Here is a 22,166-nt window from a genome sequence, read left to right as displayed (position 1 = left end):
CATCTGTACACCCCGAATTCAAGCATCGTTCATCTGTACTCCCCGAATACAAGCATCGTTCATGTGTACACCCCGAATACAAGCATCGTTCATCTGTACTCCCCGAATACAAGCATCGTTCATGTGTACACCCCGAATACAAGCATCGTTCATCTGTACACCCCGAATACAAGCATCGTTCATCTGTACTCCCCGAATACAAGCATCGTTCATGTGTACACCTCGAATACAAGCATCGTTCATGTGTACACCCCGAATACAAGCATCGTTCATGTGTACACCCCGAATACAAGCATCGTTCATGTGTACACCTCGAATACAAGCATCGTTCATGTGTACACCCCGAATACAAGCATCGTTCAGGTGTACACCCCGAATACAAGCATCGTTCATCTGTACTCCCCGAATACAAGCATCGTTCATGTGTACACCCCGAATACAAGCATCGTTCATGTGTACACCCTGAATACAAGCATCGTTCATCTGTACACCCCGAATACAAGCATCGTTCATCTGTACACCCCGAATACAAGCATCGTTCATCTGTACACCCCGAATACAAGCATTGTTCATCTGTACTCCCCGAATACAAGCATCGTTCATCTGTACACCCCGAATACAAGCAATACGGCCATAATTTCTTACACATGGACGCTTGGGAGAGGGCTAGAGAGGATGGAGTGCTGATCACGAGAGGCACATTACACTGCGCCTATAAAAAATGGATGTGGCTGACTTTTATCTAAAGTGCGTGGCCAGTTTTAGGATCACTCCATCTTAAATCTGGGAAGGGCCAATGTATCCATTGAAAGCCAAAGAAAGGTTCCTCCATCAGGCTGGTATAACATTCAGGTAATCGGGGGGTGTCCCAAAAAACAACCTATATTTGCCCGTACAGTGGTATATGTCACCGCTGTATATAATCTATAGCTTCTCTTCCATTTCATCCTCACTAAGCAACTATCAGCACTAAGGCCATTACTAATCTGTATCCCGGCCTTTGCTCTTTGGCCCGTCATTAAGTTGTTTATATTGGGGCGCAGTAATTGCGCTGATTACTTAAGGGTCCAAATTGGTCCGGCAATAAAAGTCTCTCATCTGGAAATGTTTCGAACAGATAAGGATGTGACCAGGATATTATATACTAACCTTTTAAGAATCAAACTTTAAAAGATATGGACACCATTTTGGTTATTATTTTTCATCTAAATGTATGTTTTTTGAGGGGCTAAAAATCTTTCTTTTATGTAGATTTTGAATTGTTTGGTTTCTACAGCCTCTATGGTCATAATACATAGTAGACCACAGGGCCTGCACCCCTTATTGCTTATAAACTTTCTCCTTCTCTTATTTTTTATTTGATTTATTTGGTTTGATTTATTGATTGCTTCATCCTTGTTGAGGAGTAGGGAGAGATTGGAGTTTAGACCCTGCCGTCTGTTATGTACCATGGTACCTAGAGGCTGTAGAAGCTGAAAGGTTCAAACCCTATAACAAAAGTGATTTTTAACCAAAAATACATGAAATTAATTTAGAATAAATCCTCAGGTGTCCATAACATTCATGGTCAGTGCTTTACCCTCCTCACCTGTTTTTTGTTAATATTTTTCAGAAACGTGGTTGTCCATGACTTCATCTTATCCGAGAAAGGAGAGAAGATGTCGAAATCCGTAGGGAACGTGGTTGACCCCGATATTGTTATTTGCGGCGGAAAGGTAAGAACCAGGAACTTTAACCATCAATACACATAACGAGCCTCATTCTAGAGCTTTTATTTGCATGACGCTCTAGAAAATGGGGAGATCCGTGTGTCGGTCCGAGATGTGGGACATGAATGTCTGAGAGGTGCCGGTCTCACCTCTGGGACCCGCACCTCTGTCAAGGGTGAAGGCCTTTCTGAAGGTACTGGGATTATTAGGGTAAAAGGTGACTTTTGTTAATTATCTAGGACAAAGCAAAGGAGCCAGCCTACGGAGCAGACGTCCTTCGTTGGTGGGTTGCCGAATCAAATGTCTTTACAGAAGTAGTGATTGGTCCAACAGTCCTAAACTCGGCCCAGGCAGACATCAATAAGGTAACGCTCCAATATAAAGGTGACGTCTACCATAACCTTTACTGGAGCTATTAAATAGGTATTTGTGATGTATTTGATATCAATGGGGGCCATATACAGCTCCATAGACTGCCCCCTGGTGGCAGCATCAGGCAGTACATGTGTAGGAGAACAGAGGAAAGACATAAACGCAGGGCTTGATTGAGCTTGAGATTTGTTTGGAAATGGGTGAGAGGTGTCGCACAACCTGATGTGTGCCGGTAAGGAAGATTCGCTGGAGAAGATGCAGGTAGGATAGCGAGCACAGGGTTCAGAAGGGCAGCAATCACCACAATTAAGTTTACAAGTAGATAAAGCATTGGATGATAAAACTTATCTGTTCTATCACAAGAGCCCGGAACTGCACCTGTTAATAACTCCCTTCTGTAATTGTACAAATCAGCATGTCGGCTGGATGTCCCCTGTGAAACATGGGGACCCTGCCGACCCCCAAAATTACACGGGGACCCCTGCCGATCTGCACAATTACACGGGGACCCCTGCCAATCTGCACGATTGCACGGGGACCCTTGCAGATCTGTACAATTACACGGTGACCCCTGCCGATCCACATGATTACACTGGGGCCCCTGCCGATCCACATGATTACACAGGGAACCCTGCCGATCTGTACAATTACACAGGGACCCCTGCCGATCTTTACAATTACATAGGGACCCCTGCCGATTTGCACGATTACACGGGGACCTCTGCAGATCTGTACAATTACACGGTGATCCCTGCTTATCTACATGATTACACTGGGACCCCTGCCGATCCGCACAATTACATGGGGACCCCTGCCGATCTGCACGATTACACGGGGACCCCTGCAGATCTGTACAATTACACGGTAACCCCTGCCGATCCACATGATTACACTGGGACCCCTGCTGATCCGCACGATTATGTGGGGACCCCTGCAGATCTGTACAATTACACGGTGACCCCTGCCGATCCACATGATTACACTGGGACCCCTGCCGATCCACACAATTACACAGGGACCCCTTCCGATCTGTACAATTACATGGGGAGTCCTGCTTGTCCTGGTCTTCATGGAAGTTAACAGGACTGAGCTGCAGATCCAGCCACCCTCGTATATAGAGCGCTGTGGCGGCACTAACATGTCTGTATACATCATTGTGTCCGCCGGGTGCTGCAGCATTCTGTGCACAGACAGTGACGCTCTGCAGAATTCAATGTGCTGTTATTGTGGATGCCTGAGGCCATCAATGTATATTACTGGAATTACCCCCTTGTAAAAAAAAGTGACAATAGTGTATCTGGTCCACCAGATGATGAGGAGATACTTCTTTTGGGGAGGGGGTAACGTACATGTAAATTGTGCACATAAAATAGGTGACTTCCTATAAGACCAGGACTCCACTAAATGTAAAGTTACTAAGATCAGGAGGCTGTGATGTCCACCATGGCACACAGGGAATATTCTGCTATGGCCGGAGTATGTGTGATACAGGGGATGTAGCTAAATGTACTGACGTTTGGCTTCTCATAGCGCCGCGCTTGTTTCCTAACCCGACTGTCTCCTCCTGTAGTTACGGAACACTGTGCGGTTCATGCTGGGAAACCTGTCCGGATACAACCCCGAGACTGACGCCATCCCTGGACCCCAGATGTATATAATAGACCAGTATATGCTCCATCTGCTTCAGGACTATGCCAGCAAGGTAACCCAGAGCCTGGTGGCAGATACCACTGACTGGTCACAGACACGAGGCGCCCATACTGGTGGGGTCCCTGTGGGCAGACCTCTTCTCACAAGTGACCATGTACAGGTCACACATCTCTGTACTTCCATCCAGACATGCCTGCTTGCTTTCAGAACCAGCGCCATGTTCCTGTACGGGTTGAGTGTGGTATTGCAGGTTGATTCGTGCTTAACAAAGAGGGATTTTTGGTACTTACCGTAAAATCTCTTTCTTGGAGCCTTCATTGGGGGACACAGGACAACCATGGGTGTATGCTGCTGCTGCTCGGAGGCTGACACTACGCAAAAAAGGAAAAGGCGTAGCTCCTCCCCGGCAGTATACACCCACCGACAGGCACCAAGCACCTCAGTTAGTGCAAAAAGCAGTAGGAGAAGCGACAGAACTCATAACAGTAAAAGTACCAACTCAACTAGGGTCTCCAGGCCCCAAACACGGTACCAGAACAAACCAGTAGGGAGGGTGCTGTGTCCCCCAATGAAGGCTCCAAGAAAGAGATTTTACGGTAAGTACCAAAAATCCCTCTTTCTTTATCGCTTCATTGGGGGACACAGGACAACCATGGGACGTCCAAAAGCAGTCCCGGAAAAGGGTGGGTAGAAAGGAAATGAGAAAAGGTCTCAGGTCGGCCGGCGTGTGACCGCCGCCTGCAGTACCTTCCTACCAAGACCTGCATCGGACGAGGCTTGGGTATGAACCCGATAGAACCTCGTAAACGTGTGCAAAGACGACCAGGTTACGGCCTTGCAAACTTGTAAGGCGGAGGCCTGGTGGCGAACAGCCCAAGAAGCTCCGACAGCTCTGGTGGAGTGAGCTCGCACCCCCGGAGGAGGACGTGCCTCATGAACACGGTACGATTCTGAAATTGCCGAGCGAATCAAGCGCGAAATGGTGGATTTAGACGCTTCAAAGCCCTTCCGACGACCCTCAGAAACGACAAGGAGAGAATCGGATTGACGGAAAGGAGCGGTTCTAGAAAGATAGACCCGAATGGCCCTGACCACGTCAAGCTTGTGAAGGGACTTCTCCAAAGGATGAGCCGGAGAAGGGCAAAATGATGGAAGGACAATGTCTTCGTTGATGTGGAAAGCCGAGACCACCTTGGGAAGGAATTCGGGAACCAGTCGAAGAACGACCTTATCCTGATGAAGAATCAGGAAAGGGGAACGACATGACAGGGCTGCCAACTCGGAGACCCTCCTGATGGATGTAATGGCAATGAGGAAGGCGACCTTCCAAGAGAGAAGGGAAAAGGGCACGTCATGAAGAGGCTCAAAGGGAGCAGACTGAAGAGCGCCAAGGACCAGGTTAAGGTCCCAAGGTTCCAAGGGAGGATGGAAAGGAGGGGCGATATGCGCAACTCCCTGTAGAAAAGTCCGAACCTGGTGAATGGAGGAAAGGTCACTCTGGAAGAGAATCGACAGAGCGGACACTTGTCCCTTGAGTGTGCTGAGGGATAAGCCCGAATCGAGACCAGACTGGAGGAAACCGAGAAGATCCGGAAGAGAAAAGGACATTGGAAAAACTTCATTGGTTTTGCACCACCGAAAGAACACTTTCCAGTACCTGTGGTAGATACGGGAAGAAGCCGGTTTTCTGGCTCTGATTATGGTCTGTATGACCTGGGAAGAGAGACCAGAGTTTTTCAAGACTGTGGCCTCAACGGCCATTCCATTAAACTCAGCGACTGAGACCTCTGATGGTAGAGAGGTCCCTGCGAGAGGAGGTCTGGCCGATCCGGGAGTCTCCAAGGAGTGTCCGCGAGCATGTTTACGAGCTCGGCGTACCACAGCCACCTTGGCCAGTCCGGCGCTATCAGTATGACTGGAATCCCTTCCAACTTGATCTTCTTTACCACCCTTGGAATCAAGGGGAGGGGTGGGAACAGGTAGGGAAACTGAAACTGGGACCATGGAATTACCAGGGCGTCGTGGCCGACGGCAAGAGGATCGCGGGACCTGGCGACAAACTGAGGGACCTTGTGGTTCATCCGGGACGCCATAAGATCGACGTCTGGCGTACCCCAGCGGAGGCAAATTTGATTGAAGACTGCGGGGTGGAGAGACCACTCGCCCGCTGCTAGGCCCTGGGGACTGAGAAAGTCGGCTGCCCAGTTTTCAACCCCGGGGATATGAATGGCTGATACGGCCGGAACGTGGCGTTCCTCCCACCGAAGAATCTTTGCCACTTCTGCCATTACTTGGCCGCTGCGAGTCCCGCACTGGTGGTTTAAGTACGCCACGGCCGTGGCGTTGTCCGACTGGATGCGGACGGGAAGATTCGACTGAAGAGACTGCCAGCGCATTAACGCAAGGAAGATTGCCCTGATCTCCAGAAGGTTGATGGGAAGGAGAGCTTCCTGGGTGGTCCAACGGCCCAGAGCCTTGTGATGTCGGAAGACTGCTCCCCACCCGAGAAGGCTAGCATCGGTGGTGATGACCTGCCACTGAAGGGGAAGAAATGATCTTCCTCTCAGGAGAGAGGAGGACAGCGTCCACCAGGTTAGGGACTGACGGACCTGGAGAGGAAGGTGGACGGGACGGTCCAGGGAGTCCAAGGACCTGTTCCAGGTGGATAGGAGGAATAGTTGGAGGGGGCGGGTGTGGAACTGGGCGAAAGGAACAGCCTCCATGGAGGCCACCATCTTTCCCAGGACTCCCATGCAGAAACGAAGTGACTGAGGGACTGGGCATTTGAGAAGGCGGACCGCCTTGAGGAGTACTGAGAACTTGTCCTCTGGGAGGAAGACCCGAGCTAAGTTCTTGTCGAACACCATGCCCAGGAAGGACAGTCGTTGGGACGGAATCAGAGAGGGCTTGGTCCGGTTGATAATGCAGCCGAGATGGGTCAGGGTGTCCAGGGAGACCTGGAGACTGTGGGCACAGTCTAGACGAGAGGACCCCTTGATCAACAGATCGTCCAGGTAGGGGATAACGAGGATCCCCCTGGAACGAAGGAGGGCCATGACCGCCGCCATGATTTTGGTGAAGACCCTGGAGGCAGACGCTAAACCGAAGGGGAGAGCCGTGAACTGGTAGTGATTGTCCCCGACAGCAAACCGAAGGAATCTCTGATGCCGTACGCAGATGGGGACATGAAGGTACGCATCTTGGATGTCGACCGAGCAGAGGAACTCCCCGGGTTCCATGGCGGCAATCACTGACCGCAGGGATTCCATTCTGAAGTGGCGAGGTCGGACGTGGCGGTTTAGAAGCTTCAAATCCATGATAGGGCGAAGAGACCCGTCCTTCTTTGGGACTGCAAAAAGGTTCGAGTAGAACCCAGAAAAACGTTCTTCGGAAGGAACGGAAACTATGACTCCGGCGGCGACCAGAGACGTTACGGCTTGAAGCAAGCCGGGTAAATGGGACGGTTGCTTTGGGGGGCGAGAGAGAAAGAAGCGATTTTCCGGGAGGGTAGAAAATTCGATCTTGTACCCGGAGGTGATAATCTCTCTGACTCAGGCATCGCTGATCACTGACAGCCAGGTGTCTTTGAAGAGAAGAAGCCTGCCTCCCACCCTGGAAAGACTCCCAGGTGGGGGTGACCCGTCACTTGGAACGGTATCTGTTGGAACGAGGTCCGGAAGACCTGGGAGGTGGAGCCCTGGATCTCCACATGGGAGCTGGCTTGTAAGAGGGTTTTCTACGTTCACCCGTGGTAGCGGGTCGCTCTTGTTGCGAAGAGGAATCTGAGGCTGCAAACGGACGAAAGGGGCGAAATGTTCGAGGACCCTTTGGGTTAAAGAAGCGTTTTGGCTTGGACTGGGGGAAAGAGGTACTCTTGCCCCCAGTCGCGTCTGAGATAATTTGATCCACACGAGCGCCAAAAAGCCTGGAACCTTGAAACGCCAAGTTGGTGAGAGACTTTTTGGAAGTAGCATCTGCATTCCATGCTTTGAGCCAAAGAATGCGGCGAATAGCGACAATGTTGCTGCTTGCCCTGGCTGAACAGGCTGCTGCATCTAAGGAGGCAGTGAGAAGGTATTTCCCTGCGTGGTTAATCTGGTCTGCGAGGTCAGCCAGCTCGGTAGGGGAGGCCGAAGCCAAAATGCCCCGGCGGAGAATCTTGGCCCAGGCAGATATGGCGTTAGCCACCCAGGGGGAAGCAAAGCTGGGGCAGAGGGAAGCACCCGTTGCCTCAAAAGCTGATTTGGCCAGAGCCTCAATTTGTCTGTCCGATGCGTCCTTAAGCGACGCGCCGTCCGGTAAGGAGAGAACAGTCTTGGAGGAAAGACGGGAGATCGGTGGATCGACCTTGGGAGATTCAGCCCACTTGGAGAGAAGATGGGCACTAAAGGGATAGAGCACGTCCAGATGTTTTCTACCCGAAAAACGTTTTTCAGGATGTTCCCAGTGTTTAGACAGGGTAGACAAACTCTTCATGGGTAGGAAAGGAGCGAGAGGGACGCTTCACCCGCTTAAAGGAGACAGAGGAATCCTGGGGGGAAACCTCGTCTTGTTTTAGTTTGAGGGTTAGCGATATAGCCGAAATAAGACTATCTACGACAGCCTGCATGCTAGAAGCCTGGTCTGAATCGGAGTCAGAACCAGACTGGGAATCCACATCAGACCCAATGTCCTCCTCCGAAGAGGGGAATTGGGAGGAGGAGAGCAGCTTGAGCGCTGCGGAGGGACCTGGAGAACCAGACGAAGAGCCAGACAGAGTCCTCTTTCTAGAGCGGCTGGCAGATTTGTCTCCCTGTGGTTCAGGGTCAGGTGCGGCCGACTCGCCATGGAAGACGGTCGGAGCGCTGGTGGCTGAAGGAGGCTGTGGAAGACGTTCAAGTGCCTGGACCAGGGACTGAGACACCTTAGTCAAATCAGAGACCGACTGCGAGATAGCAACGGCCCACTCAGGGGGAGGGGGAGCACCCCCATCCCGAGAGCCGGAAGCTTCCTGCGGGACAGACATGGCAGGAGGACTGGCAGAGAGGCGACGATTGGCCTACTGACCACTTTATCTTACAACGAGCACAGGCGTAGTGAGTTATGGTAGGTTTGGTAAGGAAGGCTCCAGAAGAGTTGGACATAAGGATATTCTGCAGCACTATACTACAGAAAAGGCTAAAGGGCCTACAGTGGTATGGATAATACCAGGGAGGGGCCAATATAGCGTCGCAATCCTACTGCACCGCAGAGCAGAGTTGTCCATGTCCCCCAACACACGATGTCTCCTGTGCACGGAGCTGCTGAAGCAGGAAGTGCCAGCGGAGAAGAAGGGGCGGTGCTGTACTGAGAGGAATAAGCCAAGGCTCCTGATAGGGCTGCAAATAAATGCAAATCCACCAACTATCACAATAGTAGCAAGCACAGTACCTGTCCCACAGCCCCAGGAACAGGTTAGCGTAGGATGGAGCAAAAGCCGGATCACGTGGGCCCGCGTGTTTCCGGTTCCGGATGGCAGCGGCGCTTTGGCTGGCAGAAGGTGTTGCAGTGCGCAACGTATTAGCGGTGAGTTTCCGGTACTTGTATATAAATAGATGCCCTTTTTGCACCTTTATTTCACACCCCCTGAGGAAGGAGCATTTTTGGCGCTCCGGAACACGCGTCGGGGTGGGCTCGTGGCCCCTCACCGTCCTCACATACCAGGTACTGTGCTTGCTACTATTGTGATAATTGGTGGATTTGCATTTATTTGATTGGCAAAGGCACTTTATCATGTTCCCCACCTATCATTCTGACACACCACTATTTGGTGTGTCTTCAGTGAGTTTATTTGCATACGTACTATACTAATTTGGTCATATACATAGTATCATGTGGTATGTTTGTATAGTGGGTGGCACCTTGTAGCCCTATGTGTTATACTGGTACTGCCATATAGTGTTTTGTCGCCCTTATATATATAATCTTCCATTGTACCTGTTCCTTATGTATAAGGTTTTAATGTATATTTAATAAAGATAACTTTTTATGGGACTTATTGACTGTAGTGTTTTTGTGAAGATTAGGATTTGTTTGGCAGTTGTCCCTAATTTGTCCTATCATGCACACATGGGATGTTGATTGGTGTATTTATTTCTACATATTGTAAATTCTATCCTCCATGTGTGTAATATGTATGTCACAACTTTATCATTTAGTTCTACCCAGGCGGCATGGTGGAAGAGCCGCACAGCGCCAGGAAAACCTACTGCAGATGTGACCCGTCTTGACTTGTGCGTTGTGTGTCCTTTCTCCAGGTGACCGAGGCTTATAAGAATTACGAGTTTGGAAAGGTGATTCGTTTGCTGGAATCCCTGATCTCCAGAGACCTGTCCAGCTTCTACTTCAGCATCATCAAAGACAGGTATTAATAATGGTTTTCCACTACTCGGACTCCCCTTCTTAAATACCATATGCCTCAGTGTAAAAATACCTCTCGCATCGGCGCCATTCCAGTGATGTCAGGTGAGGGCTGGCATTATGCCATGTGAGCACTACCACTAATTAACGTCCGCTAATGCTTCCCTTAGATGTCTCAAAAAAGTGTGATAATTGCGGCCAATTAGTGGCCGTTGATTGGCTGCAGCGCTCACATGACATAACAATGTCACAAGAGCAACATTGGCACCGTCATCACTGGCACCGCGCGGAAGGGGAATATCTGTTGTTGTTTTTTTGTTTGTTTTTTTTACACCGGGAGCATAGTATTTAAGAAGGGGTTGTGGAGAAATCCGTCATTGTGTCTGATAAACACTAGATGGCGCTATTCTCTATGTAAGTGTACACAGTGTGTATATATAAATATATACGTGGTTACAGGCTTTACTGTGAAGAAGAGCGAGATCCCAAGCGTCGCTCGTGTCAGACGGTGCTGGCCGAGGCGTTGGATATCGTGGTTCGCTCGTTCGCACCGATTCTTCCACACTTGGCAGAAGAAGTATTCCAGCATTTGCCGTATAGAAAAGGTATAGTAAATGGAAATGGAGTAAAGCAAAGAACGGGGTAGAAAAATATGTGGCTGAATTATTTCTGAAAAAAACAGCACGGCTTGCATTTGGTTTTGCATCTCAGATTTATAGACGTACAAGGTGTCAAAGCTGCAATACCAAACACAACCTGTGAGCAGGAATGGCGCTGATTTCTTGAGAAAGGCAGCCATGTTTGTCTAATCTTGGACATCCCGTGCTCTAATCTGCGTGGCGAGGGCAGCCATAGAGATGTACAGGAGACTTGTGCCCAGTCCTGGATCCTGAGAGGTGGAGGGGAGATCAGATGCCTGTAGTCAGCGACCCATGATATAGACATTCAGGGCCTGGCCCCCAATGCAAAATCAGGACCCCCACCCTCCACGTGTAATCTATAACACTGGTGTCTGGAGACAGGCGTGGCACTGGTTTTAGAACATAACCTCTATGTTTTTCTATAGTCTCTTTTCGGTGAGTGGCCTCGCTGTGTCATTAAATGCCAACGTTTCTGCTGATTTAATGCTTTATTAATCTTTCATAGCTCCAGTTCTGTGATACATAGCAGCGGCCACTAGAGGGAGCGCACTTCACACTTAGTTCTTGGCATAAATAGCATACAGAAGGCTCCCCCTAGTGGCGGCTACAGGTAGCTAATATTATATATTTATAATCTGTGTATTAGGTGCACAGTATCAGGAAACCGGAGCTGCTGATGGAAAGATTATTATAAAATTCACCTTTAGATTAAAAAAATGGTCTTCGTTATATGAGATCCTAGTAGGAGCATTGCATTGATTTTCTGCGCCTACTTAGATGGTGACAGTGTTTTCCGAACGGGGTGGTTTGTGCCAAATTCGGTGTGGAAGAAGCCGGGATTGGTGGAAGCTGTGGAGGCCGCGTGTTCCATGAGGGATCTCTTCTTTGGGGCAATAGCCGGGAAGAACACAGCGGAGTATGAGCTGAGCGTCGTCATCGAGCCCGGCCTGCTATTCGAGTTAATGGAGGTGAGAGGCGTCTACTGTGTGAAGGTCTCATTCAAGTGCACGGGTACAGAAGAAAACAGTGGTACTACAACTCCCAGCATGCAGTCACGTCATACGCTATTTGGACACTTTGTGCTTTTAGCGCTTGTTCGTCTACAGTTGGTCTATTTTACGAGAGCCACTGACAACCTGCCGTCTGATGGATCCTCTGACAACTGCCAGCAGGGAATTAGCGATTGTGTGTAGTGGTGTCTGGTTCCCACCGTATTACCATGAGCATTAACGAGGTTGGCCATCTTCGGGGACAATTGTTTCTTACTTTATTGAATGTAATTGGGATTAAAAATAATTTTTGTAATTGGGTGTCATTAGGAATTTTGCACCGCTTGCCTTCTCTAGTCTCTGTGTGTCTATTGCTGGATGCAGAATGAGTTAACTGAGAATCTGTCAGTGAGCATCTGCTGACTGATGGGGAATCTGTCACTTTTTCCTTTAATTTCCTGAGTTCCTGTCCGCTAATTTATGACCGCAGACCACATCAATATTAAATGTGCAGCGAAAGAAAGAGCCTGTAATAGCACAACTGTGCAACATCCAATGACAAAAATGATTTTTAGTCCAAAATACATACATTTGAAAAACAAAAAATTGGCAGCAAAAGTTGGCAACCCAGAACTGTCCCATAATTGTCCTGTCCCTTGTGTATTTCAGACGCTGCAGGTGGAGGAGACGTCCAGCACGTCACAGCTGAATGAATTACTGTCGGTGTCTCAGACCAGTCTGCTGACCGAGGTGCCCGTGGACCTTCCAGCAGACGCCACAGTCCTTAAAGGGTCATTCCTCATCAACCTGGAAGGTAGGCACACCCTCCCCCTGCATTCATCATGCTGGGGCAGTCAGATTATCAGTTTAACCTGTTATTTTCCAGGTGGCGACATCTGTGAGGAGGAGACTTATAAAGTTATTATTCAACCAAGTACCAAAGAACGCTGCCTGCGCTGCAGAAAGTACACCACTGCCTCTGCGCTCACACCCTGTCCCCGCTGCCTGGAAGCGATTGCTGGAAAATGGAGCCAGTAGTGTGAATGCTGCCATGTAGCAGGTGCCTTGTGTCTCCTCTTGGGGATTTACAGATGCCATCATCTGCCGGACCGAAGGAAAAAGCATATACTAAGTATATGCTGATTATGTACCAGAGAATCCGTATCTTCCTCTGTCTGTACGGACGCCTGCAGCTCTGGACTATTTTTTTTTTTTTTGGACATTACCCACATTAACCATCACTGCAATCTCCAGATTTATATATTTTAATAACGGGATGGAAAATGTGATGTTTCCACAGCAACCCACAAAATGTTGACTTGACGATACAAATAATAAGATTGTTCAAGAGTAACAAAACTTTATTTTAATAATACTCCAGCTTTGCAAAGTTACTTTTGCGTCTATGCTGCAGTGATGTTATAATGTCCACTTCTTGCTCCTTTAGAAGCTGCTTTGATCTGCTGCTTGGCCAGAGCCATACTTCAGCCCCCTACACATGGGGCAAAGGAGCAGAGAGGTTGCAGAAAATTAAAGTCCCATCCAGACTGTTGAAAGGCCGTACATGGATCTTGCTGAGCAGCAGCTAAATGCAGCCTATAAAGGAGCATCGAGCATTAAAACAGCACTGCAACCTGGTGTTTGAGATAAGGAGGCAAAATAAGGTAATGATGACAAATGACAAAAAAGTCCTTACTTTGCAATGCCTGTAGGACAACAAAAAGAAATTATAAATCTCCAGTGTTCTGCCTAAGATTTTTCCCTATAGTGAGCAGCTATGGACAAGAACATGTGACACTCCATGAGTCCCTGGCCACTGACTGATCCTGTTTACCAAATCAGTAGATCTGAGAAGTATCGGGGGAGGGAATGTACTTTATTTTCCAAAAGCTTTTCCTCTTTCTGGGGTTGTTTACCCTATGCAATACTAATATAACTCATAAAAGTTCACATAATCAGACTCTTTTTTTTCTTAGTGTGTCATCAGAAAATGATCTTTCTCCTATGCCTCATTGGGGGACACAGGACCATGGGTGTTATGCTGCTGCCACGAGGAGGACACTCAAACACATAAAGAATTATATAGCAGAAAAAAGAAAAAAATATATACCAGCTCACCTGTCGGCATGTGTTGTGGGGAAGCACGGATATCGTGTAGTCATCATGTGAGCAAGTAATCCAAAAAAGAGAAAAAAATCCAGCTTCCAAAAACGTACAAATTTATTAAGGATAAAACGCAAAGTCCAGTCCAATCCAATAAATTACATAGTGAAGAGTAGCAAGCAACGCGTTTCGAACAATGGTATGTTCTAAAGAACCATCAACAGGCGAGTATACCTTCCCGTACCTCTCCTGCGACGACTGGGGCACACCTAATCTACGCTAGGGCGACGGTTCCTATACGGTCCCGATCTCCCCCCTGTAAGAGGGCGAGCACATAGAGTATATAGCTCTTATGTGCATCTCCCGGGCTCCACCACAATCAAGTCCTCACCTCGGCGTTATGCAGTCCCCACAATAGCCGTAAGGCCCCTGCGGCAGGCACATATGAAGACGCACAGACGCTCTCCATCCCCCGGCAAAGGGAGGATCGATTGAGCTGGAGGCTGCATCTCTGCGGGGTGAGTAGTATCCTTCCTCATGCTGCCTGCGTGGGAAGGTGCGGTCCGGGTCCCTGGGGAGAGGTGCCGCTGGCTCGACGCCAGCGGCGATCATTCGACGCTGGCGTCGCGGCCCCCTGGCGCGCTCCGCCGGCAGGCTCCATAAATTTAGTCCCCGGCTTTTTCAGCTGGACTAGACGGCAGTTGAAATCCCCGCCCACCACTCAGGCGCTTCTCGCTCTGAACGAGAAGAGCCCTGCAACTCTCGGCCGCCATCTTGGCACTCCACTTCTGCAGGGAAATCAGCCAAAAACCCTGCATTTTCTCTCTTCCTCCCTGGGGACACGAGCACAGGACCGTGGGTAAGCTGCTTCACACTATAGGGAAAAGCTTAACCCCTTCTCTGCACCCATAGCCCTGCTATTAGCAGTTTACTGGAGAATAAACATACACTATGTCTTAATCTAAGGAGGCAAAAAGGAGCAATAAAAAGCACACTGTGTTTTTTTACTTCATGTGCCACTTGCAATTCTGCTTGTGCCAGAACTGTGACCCGGCCTGGGCGCAGCCGCCTTCTGCCTCCACCTCCAATGTCTCCACCGACCTTAACCCTCCTGAGTGGGCCGCTTCCTTGTCACGATCTATGGATTCTTTGGCCAAGGCATTGGACTCTTTCCGGGGATCCTCCCTAAGCCAGAACTCCTCTCCGTTGACCGCGACAGAATCTGGCACCAGTACGGGGCCATCCGACCACAGGGGGCGTACTCTACTACGGGAATCTCGGGGTTCCAGGAAAAGAACCCATGCCTCGTCCCCCCCGTACACGCTCGCGCTTCAGCATCTGCGAGCTCAACTTCTCGCTCCCCCGAGGGTCGCAGCGTACATGACTCGGAATACGAGTCGGAGGAATCTTTAACCCAAGGCTCCTCGATCGGTCAGGAGACACTTGACTCCCTTATTGAGGCAGTCAGCAAAACGCTAATGGTGGACGAGGAATCTGTATCCACTCAGGAACACGTGTCTTTTAAGAAAACTAAATGCGTCTAAAAGATATTTGCAAATCACCCTGACAATCAGGACATTGTCCAAACACACAGGGAACACCCGGATAAGCGATTTACGGCTCAAAAGGCCACGGAAGCTAAATACCCTTTCTCCAAGGACCTAATGAAGGAGTTGCTTCTCTCTCCTTCTGTGGATCCTGCCCTATCGCTACTCGCATCTAAAACAATCCTATCTCTGTCCAACGGTTCATCCGTCAAAAACCCTTCTGACCGTCAAATCGACTACCTGACTCGCTCAGTCTTTGAGGCCTCAGGAGCAGCACTCCTTCCATCTTTCGCTGCTACCTGGGTGGCTAAGGCAATGGTTGCCTGGGCAGAGGTGTTAACCTCTACCGTCCACGACTGTAATCTTCCCCCAGAAGCAGCCAGACTCGCTAACCAGATAGCTCATGCCGGAGACTTCGTAGTTAATGCTTCCATAGATGCGGCTAATTGCGCAGCGCAAGCGGCTGCAAACGCAATCTCCTTCAGGAGGGCTTTGTTGCTCCGGGATTGGCGAGCAGATTCTGCTTCTAAAAAGTCACTGACTTCTTTATCTTACCAAGCTGGTCGTTTATTTGGGGAGAAACTAGACCAAATCATTTCTGACGCTACCGGAGGGAAGAGTAAATTTCTTCCTCAGCAAAAACCTACCCGGCCCTTTCAGAATCAACAACAGTTTCGGTTCCGGTCCTTTCGTAACAACTCCAGTTGGTCATCCACTTCCCCTGGTTCGGGACGGCGAGGAGACAGAAATCCCCAGGTCTCATACAGACCTAACCGTTCCTGGAAACCCAGACTGAGACCTTCTGGCCCTAAGCCATCCGCCTCCCTTAAACCTTCACAATGACGCGTCGACGTGTCCGGCGGACACTGACAAAGTAGGCTACTTTCACACTAGCGTCGGGAACAACCCGTCGCCGTGCGTCGGGCCGACGTTCCCGACGCTAGCGTGGTCTCCGCCGCACAACGGGGGCAGCGGATGCATTTTTCCCATGCATCCGCTGCCCCATTGTGAGGTGCGGGGAAGTGCGGGGAGGTGGGGGCGGAGTTCCGGCCGCGCATGCGCGGTCGGAAAAAGCGGACCGTCGGGAGCAAAAAACGTTACATGTAACGTTTTTTTCTCCCGACGGTCCGCTACCACACGCCCAAGCGTCGCAAAACGGACGCACCGTTTGGCAATGCGTCGCAAATGCGTCGCTAATGTTAGTCTATGACGAAAAAACGTATCCAGCAAGAACTTTTGCTGGATGCGTAGTTTCGGCAAAACGACGCATTTGCGACGTATTGCAGTTAACGCTAGTGTGAAAGTAGCCGTAGGCGGACGCCTTCTTTCATTCCGTCAAAATTGGCTCTCGGTCGTTCACGACGAGTGGGTCAGAGGGCTCGTGTCCTCCGGATACAAAATCAAGTTTTCTTTCATTCCCCCCCCCCCCCTTCCACGCTTCTTCCAGTCCTCGCCCCCCAAATCAAGTGCGTCACATCTTCAGGCCATACAGGCGCTTCGAAGGGACGGTGTCATCGTTCCGGTCCCTCGAGACTAAAGGTTCAGGGGGTTTTACTCGAACCTATTCGTGGTCCCAAAGAACGACGGGACTCTACGGCCCATACTGGACCTCAAGCTGTTAAACAAGTTCGTGCGGGTTCGACACTTCAGGATGGACTCGCTCCGTTCCGTTGTCGCGTCCATAGAAAAAGGAGAGTTCCTTGCATCCATAGACATCAAGGATGCTTATCTCCACATCCCGATTTTTCCCTCTCATCAGCAGTTCCTGCGCTTCGCAGTCCAGGACGAACACTTCCAGTTTGTGGCCTTGCCCTTCGGACTCGCCACTGCCCCCAGAGTTTTCACGAAGGTCATGGCAGCTGTCATGGCCATTCTTCACGTCTGAGGAGTGGTAGTTCTTCCGTATCTGGATGACCTATTAATCAAGGGTCTGTCCCATTCTGCCTGCGAGGAGTCTGTAAGTATCACCGTGGATTCTCTTTCTTGCCTGGGTTGGAAAATCAACTTTGAGAAATCATCTCCAGTGCCGGCTCAGCAAATCTGCTTCCTGGGCATGATTCTGGACTCTTCTCGCGGGTTAGTCATTCTCCCCCCAGAGAAGGTCTTGTCCTTACAACAGGGAGCGTGCAAGCTCTCCCGCCCAGTCCCCTCACTCTATTCGCTTCACGATGCGCATCCTCGGGAAAATGGTTGCGGCGATGAAAGCCGTTCCGTTTGCGCAGTTCCATCTCCATCCCCTGCAACAGGCGCTGCTGTTAGCCTGGGACAGGAGTCCGTTTTCCCTCGACCGTCGTTTTCGCCTATCCCCACAGGTCAGGAAAACTCAGGTGGTGGATGCTACAGTCCTCCCTGAACCAAGGGAAGTCCTTTCTCCCGGTGCGCTGGTTAGTGGTGACCACCGATGCCAGCCTTTTGGGCTGGGGCGCAGTTTTCAAGCATGGTACGCGGAACTCGTCCAAATAGTCGTCGACGTCCCCTGGAGGCTTCCAGATCGCATGGATCTTCTATCACAGGGCCCGTTTTGCCACCAGAACTCCGGGGCCCTGTCTTTCACGGCATGGCTGTTGAATCCTGGATTTTAGCCCAAGCCGGATTCTCTCCAGGGGTTTCTTCTACCATGATTCGTGCTAGGAAACCCGCATCCATGCGCATTTATCATCGCACCTGGCGCACCTTCTTTTCATGGTGCAATGCGCATGGACGTTCTCCTCTGGTGTTTTCTATTCCGTCCATTCTGGAGTTTCTCCAATCAGGTTTAGAGTCAGGCCTTGCCCTTAGCTCACTCAAGGGACAAGTGACCGCATTGTCAGTTCTATTCCAACGAAAGATTGCTTCCAGACTGCCGGTTAAGACGTTCATCCAAGGAGTCTCCCGGGTGGTCTCTCCCTATAGAATGCCATTGGCTTCATGGGATCTCAACTTGGTTCTCGGAGTTCTTCAGGAGGTACCTTTCAAACCATTGCAGGCCATCTCTCTCACCCTTCTTTCATGGAAGGTGGTCTTTCTAGTGGCGATTACGTCAATCAGGCGAATCTGAGTTGGCGGTTCTCTCTTGCCGACCCCCTTTTCTGATTTTTTCACCCAGATAAGGGCAGTTTTGAGGACTTCTCCCTCTTTCCTACCTAAAGTCGTCTCCTCTTTTCACCTAAATGAGGACATTGTCTTGCCGTCATTCTGTCCGGCACCAACCCATCGTATCGAGAAAGCTCTCCATACTCTATGTAGTTAGGGCTCTTCGGCGGTACATATCTCGGACGGCTCCTTTCCATAAGTCGGACGTCCTCTTCGTGCTTCCGGAGGGACACAGGAAAGGTCTGGCCGCCTCAAAGGCCACTCTAGCCAGGTGGATTCGCTCAACTATCCAGGAATCCTACCGTGTCAGGAACACCCCTGTCCCAGCAGGGATTAAGGCGCATTCGACTCGGTCGGTCGGTGCCTCTTGGGCCATTCGGCACCAGGCGTCAGCACAACAGCTTTGCAAAGCTGCGACTTGGTCCAGTCTGCCTACCTTTACGGAGCACTATCACGTTCATACTCGGGCTTCGGCAGACGCTGCCCTTGGCAGGCGCATTCTGCAGACAGCGGTACCTCAGTAAGCCAGTGGTACATGAGGTTTTTAGCAGTGCAATTGCTCCCTACCCAGGGACTGCTTTAGGACGTCCCATGGTCCTGTGTCCCCCAATGAGGCGTAGGAGAAAAGGGAGATTTTTGTGTACTCACCGTAAAATCTTTTTCTCCGAGCCAATCATTGGGGGACACAGCACCCATCCTGTTAGGCTATTGGCTTGTGGTTGTTGTTGTTTGTTCCTCGGTTTTGACATAGTTTACTTGTCTTTTTTTTCTTATGCTCCTACTGCTTTACTACCGAAATGGGTCATTACTGGCCAGTCAAGAGGTGTATACTGCAGAGGAGGAGTTAATTCTTTGTGTTTACTTAGTGTCCTCCTAGTGGCAAGCAGCATAACACCCATGGTCCTGTGTCCCCTAATGATTGGCTCGGAGAAAAAGATTTTACGGTGAGTACACAAAAATCTCCTTATTGTTTACATAAGGTTTTTGTTATTTCTTGCAAAAAAAAAACAAAACAGGTTTTTTGGTTACTCATCATAAAATCTGTTTCTCAGAGCCATCATTGGGGGACACAAAAAACCATGGGTGTATGCTGCTGCCACTATGCTCAAAAAAATTAGCTCCTCCTCTGCAGTATATACCCCACCGACTGGCACTAGGTTAACCAGTTAGTGAGAAAGTAGTAATAGAAGCAACATGTAAGAGAAACAAAACACACAAACTGTAACAAGATTACACAGTAACCAGAGCTGATAAACTTGGGCAGGTGCTGTCCCCCCAATGAAGGCTCCGAGAAATAGCTTTTATGACGAGTAACCAAAAATCCTGTTTTTTCTATCGCTTCATTGGGGGACACGGGAAACCATGGGACATCCCACAGCAGTCCCTGGGGAGGGAACAGCACAAACTCCGGTTAGGTCGGAGAACTAATCACTACCATCTGCAAGATCCTTCTACCTCGGCCTGGCATCTGCCGAAGTGTAGGTATGGACCCAGTAAAATTTGGTGAACCAGTGGATGGAGGACGGGGTTGCCGCTTTGCAGAGTTGTAGGGCAGATGCCCTATGGTGTACCGCCCAGGAGCTGCCTACTGCCTGGTATGTATGTGCCTTAATCCCAGGGGGAGGCGCTCTGTTCTTGACCCAGAATGCTTCCAAGATTGCCGTCCGGATCCAGAGCAATCGCAGCCTGGGAGGCCTCTACGCACACCTCAAGGAAAGAGAAAGAGTCCATCTTTCAGAAGGGGGCTGTACTAGCAAGAAAGATGTGCATTGCCCAGAGCAAGTCTAACCTATTCAGTGAATGCTTAAGAGGATGAAGCTGAGCCGGGCAAATAGGAAGAGTGGACAATATCCTCATTTAGATGAAAGGCGGACACCACCTGGGGAAGTAAAGAAGGTATTTACCACAAAACCACCTTGTCCTGTGGAGAACTAGGAAGGGGGGACAGGCAACAGGAAAGAGCCGCCAATTCCGATACGTGCCTAATGGAAATGATTGCCACAAGAAACACTACCTTCCAAGACAGAACAGACAGACTTCTCAAATGGAGAACTCCTGAGGGCCTCCAAGACTAAATTGAGGTCCCAAGGATCAACAGGTGTCCGGTACGGGGATGCTGCGTGGTCTGGAGAAAAGTTCTGACCTGAGAACTGGAGGATAAGTTCTTCTGACATCTGGCCCTTTAGCGAACTGAGAGCAAGGCCTGCGTCAAGGCCTGCCTGAAGAAAAGCCAGAATAGAAGGGAGAGGAAAAAAAGACATAAGCGCGATGTGATTAGAGGCACGCCAACTGAAATAGGCTTTCCAAGTCCGATAATAAACCTGAGACGCTTGCTTCCTAGCCCGGATCATGGTCTGAATCACCCGACCTGAAAACCCAGATGCTCTTAGAACCGTGGTTGCAGCAGCAATGCCGTTAAATCAAGCAACCGAGAATTCTGGTGGAAGATCGGCCCCTGGGAAAGAAGATCCGGTCTGTCTGGGGGCCTCCAGGGGGTTTCTGAGAGAAGTTTGACAACCTCTACGAACCAAGAACTCCTGGGCTCATCTGGTGTAATTAGGATGACTGGAACTCCTTCTGCCATGATCTTTTTCAACAGCCTGGGAAGGAGGGGGAGAGGAGGGCAAATTGACCAGGGTATCGCTAGAGCGTTGGCACCCACCGTGAAAGGATCGCGTGTCCTGGAAACGAACTGTGGGACTTTCCTGTTCAACTGGGACGCCATGAGGTCTACATCCAGAGTGCCCCATCGAAGGCAAATCTGATGGAAGATATCCTGATGTTGAGACCACTCTCCCAGGGCAAGACCCTCACAACTGAGAAAGTCGGCGGCCCAGTTGTCCATGCTGGGAATATGCACCGCGGATATCGCCAGATCCTTCTCTGTCCAGAGGAGGATCTTGGAGACCTCTGACATTACAAAGGGACTCAAGAGTTCCTCCCTTGTGGTTGACATATGCCACCCCCTTGGCATAGGTATCGGTGAGGTGTCATGCAGAGGAAAATCTGCCAGGTCTCTTCCTGGCGGATCTACCCTGTGCAGTGCAGGGGTAGGTTAAGAGCCAAATCAGTATCTCAATTCGCAGTCACGGTGTTTCGGGCTGTTGGCCCTCATCAGTGCGAAGCATGAGAACTGATTTAGCTAGGTGAGAGGCTATGGACTGAAGTCTAAGGGGTAACGTTTCTCCTTGTGGAGAGTGACATACCTGTTTGTTGGGCTCTCCATGCATGTGTCTTGACCGTCACACAGCCGCGACACATGCAGCTGCGGCACTGATCGGCCGGTGCGATCCAGGAAGCCAGGTTCCCTCTGCAGCTTATTCGGGAAGCGCTGTAGCTTGCCGAATATGAGGGAAGCCGAGCAAATTCGCTCATCTCTAGTCATTTCTGCATTTATCACCCACTCCTGATTTTGGCGTACAAACACTGATGTAAAATACTGACCAAATACTGAACGTGTGAACGTGGCCTTAATCAGGATCATGGATGTGGTTGATATGATGGTAGAATAAGAAACTTCCAGTAGATGTACAGATGATAAAGCACTTCCAGGTGTTGCACACACTGTATAAATTGTGTGGGGGAAGTTTACCATATTAACTAAATAAAGGTTTTTGTTTTTTTAATGTCTTTGTGATAGTTTGTATTTTCTTGTGCACTTACATCCAGGATCCATCATTTAAGTTTTTACTAGATGCTTGCATC

General features: G+C 49.8%; 1 protein-coding gene across 1 annotated transcript in view; it reads left to right on the top strand.

The window, feature by feature from the left end:
- Nucleotides 1–13,699, top strand: part of IARS2 (isoleucyl-tRNA synthetase 2, mitochondrial) — a 65,488-nt gene extending 51,789 nt beyond the window's left edge. The window contains exons 16-23 of the mRNA XM_077282244.1: nt 1,613–1,715; nt 1,949–2,074; nt 3,652–3,783; nt 10,007–10,113; nt 10,569–10,714; nt 11,528–11,718; nt 12,409–12,553; nt 12,626–13,699. Of these exons, the coding sequence (XP_077138359.1) occupies nt 1,613–1,715; nt 1,949–2,074; nt 3,652–3,783; nt 10,007–10,113; nt 10,569–10,714; nt 11,528–11,718; nt 12,409–12,553; nt 12,626–12,777 (1,102 nt within the window). The 3' untranslated portion in view covers nt 12,778–13,699. The remainder of the gene's footprint in view (nt 1–1,612; nt 1,716–1,948; nt 2,075–3,651; nt 3,784–10,006; nt 10,114–10,568; nt 10,715–11,527; nt 11,719–12,408; nt 12,554–12,625) is intronic.
- The last annotated feature ends 8,467 nt before the right edge of the window (nt 13,700–22,166 follow it).

This window comes from Ranitomeya variabilis, chromosome 2 (genome assembly GCF_051348905.1).
Source record: "Ranitomeya variabilis isolate aRanVar5 chromosome 2, aRanVar5.hap1, whole genome shotgun sequence".
Taxonomy (NCBI): domain Eukaryota; kingdom Metazoa; phylum Chordata; class Amphibia; order Anura; family Dendrobatidae; genus Ranitomeya; species Ranitomeya variabilis.
This window is presented reverse-complemented; position numbering and strand designations above follow the sequence as displayed.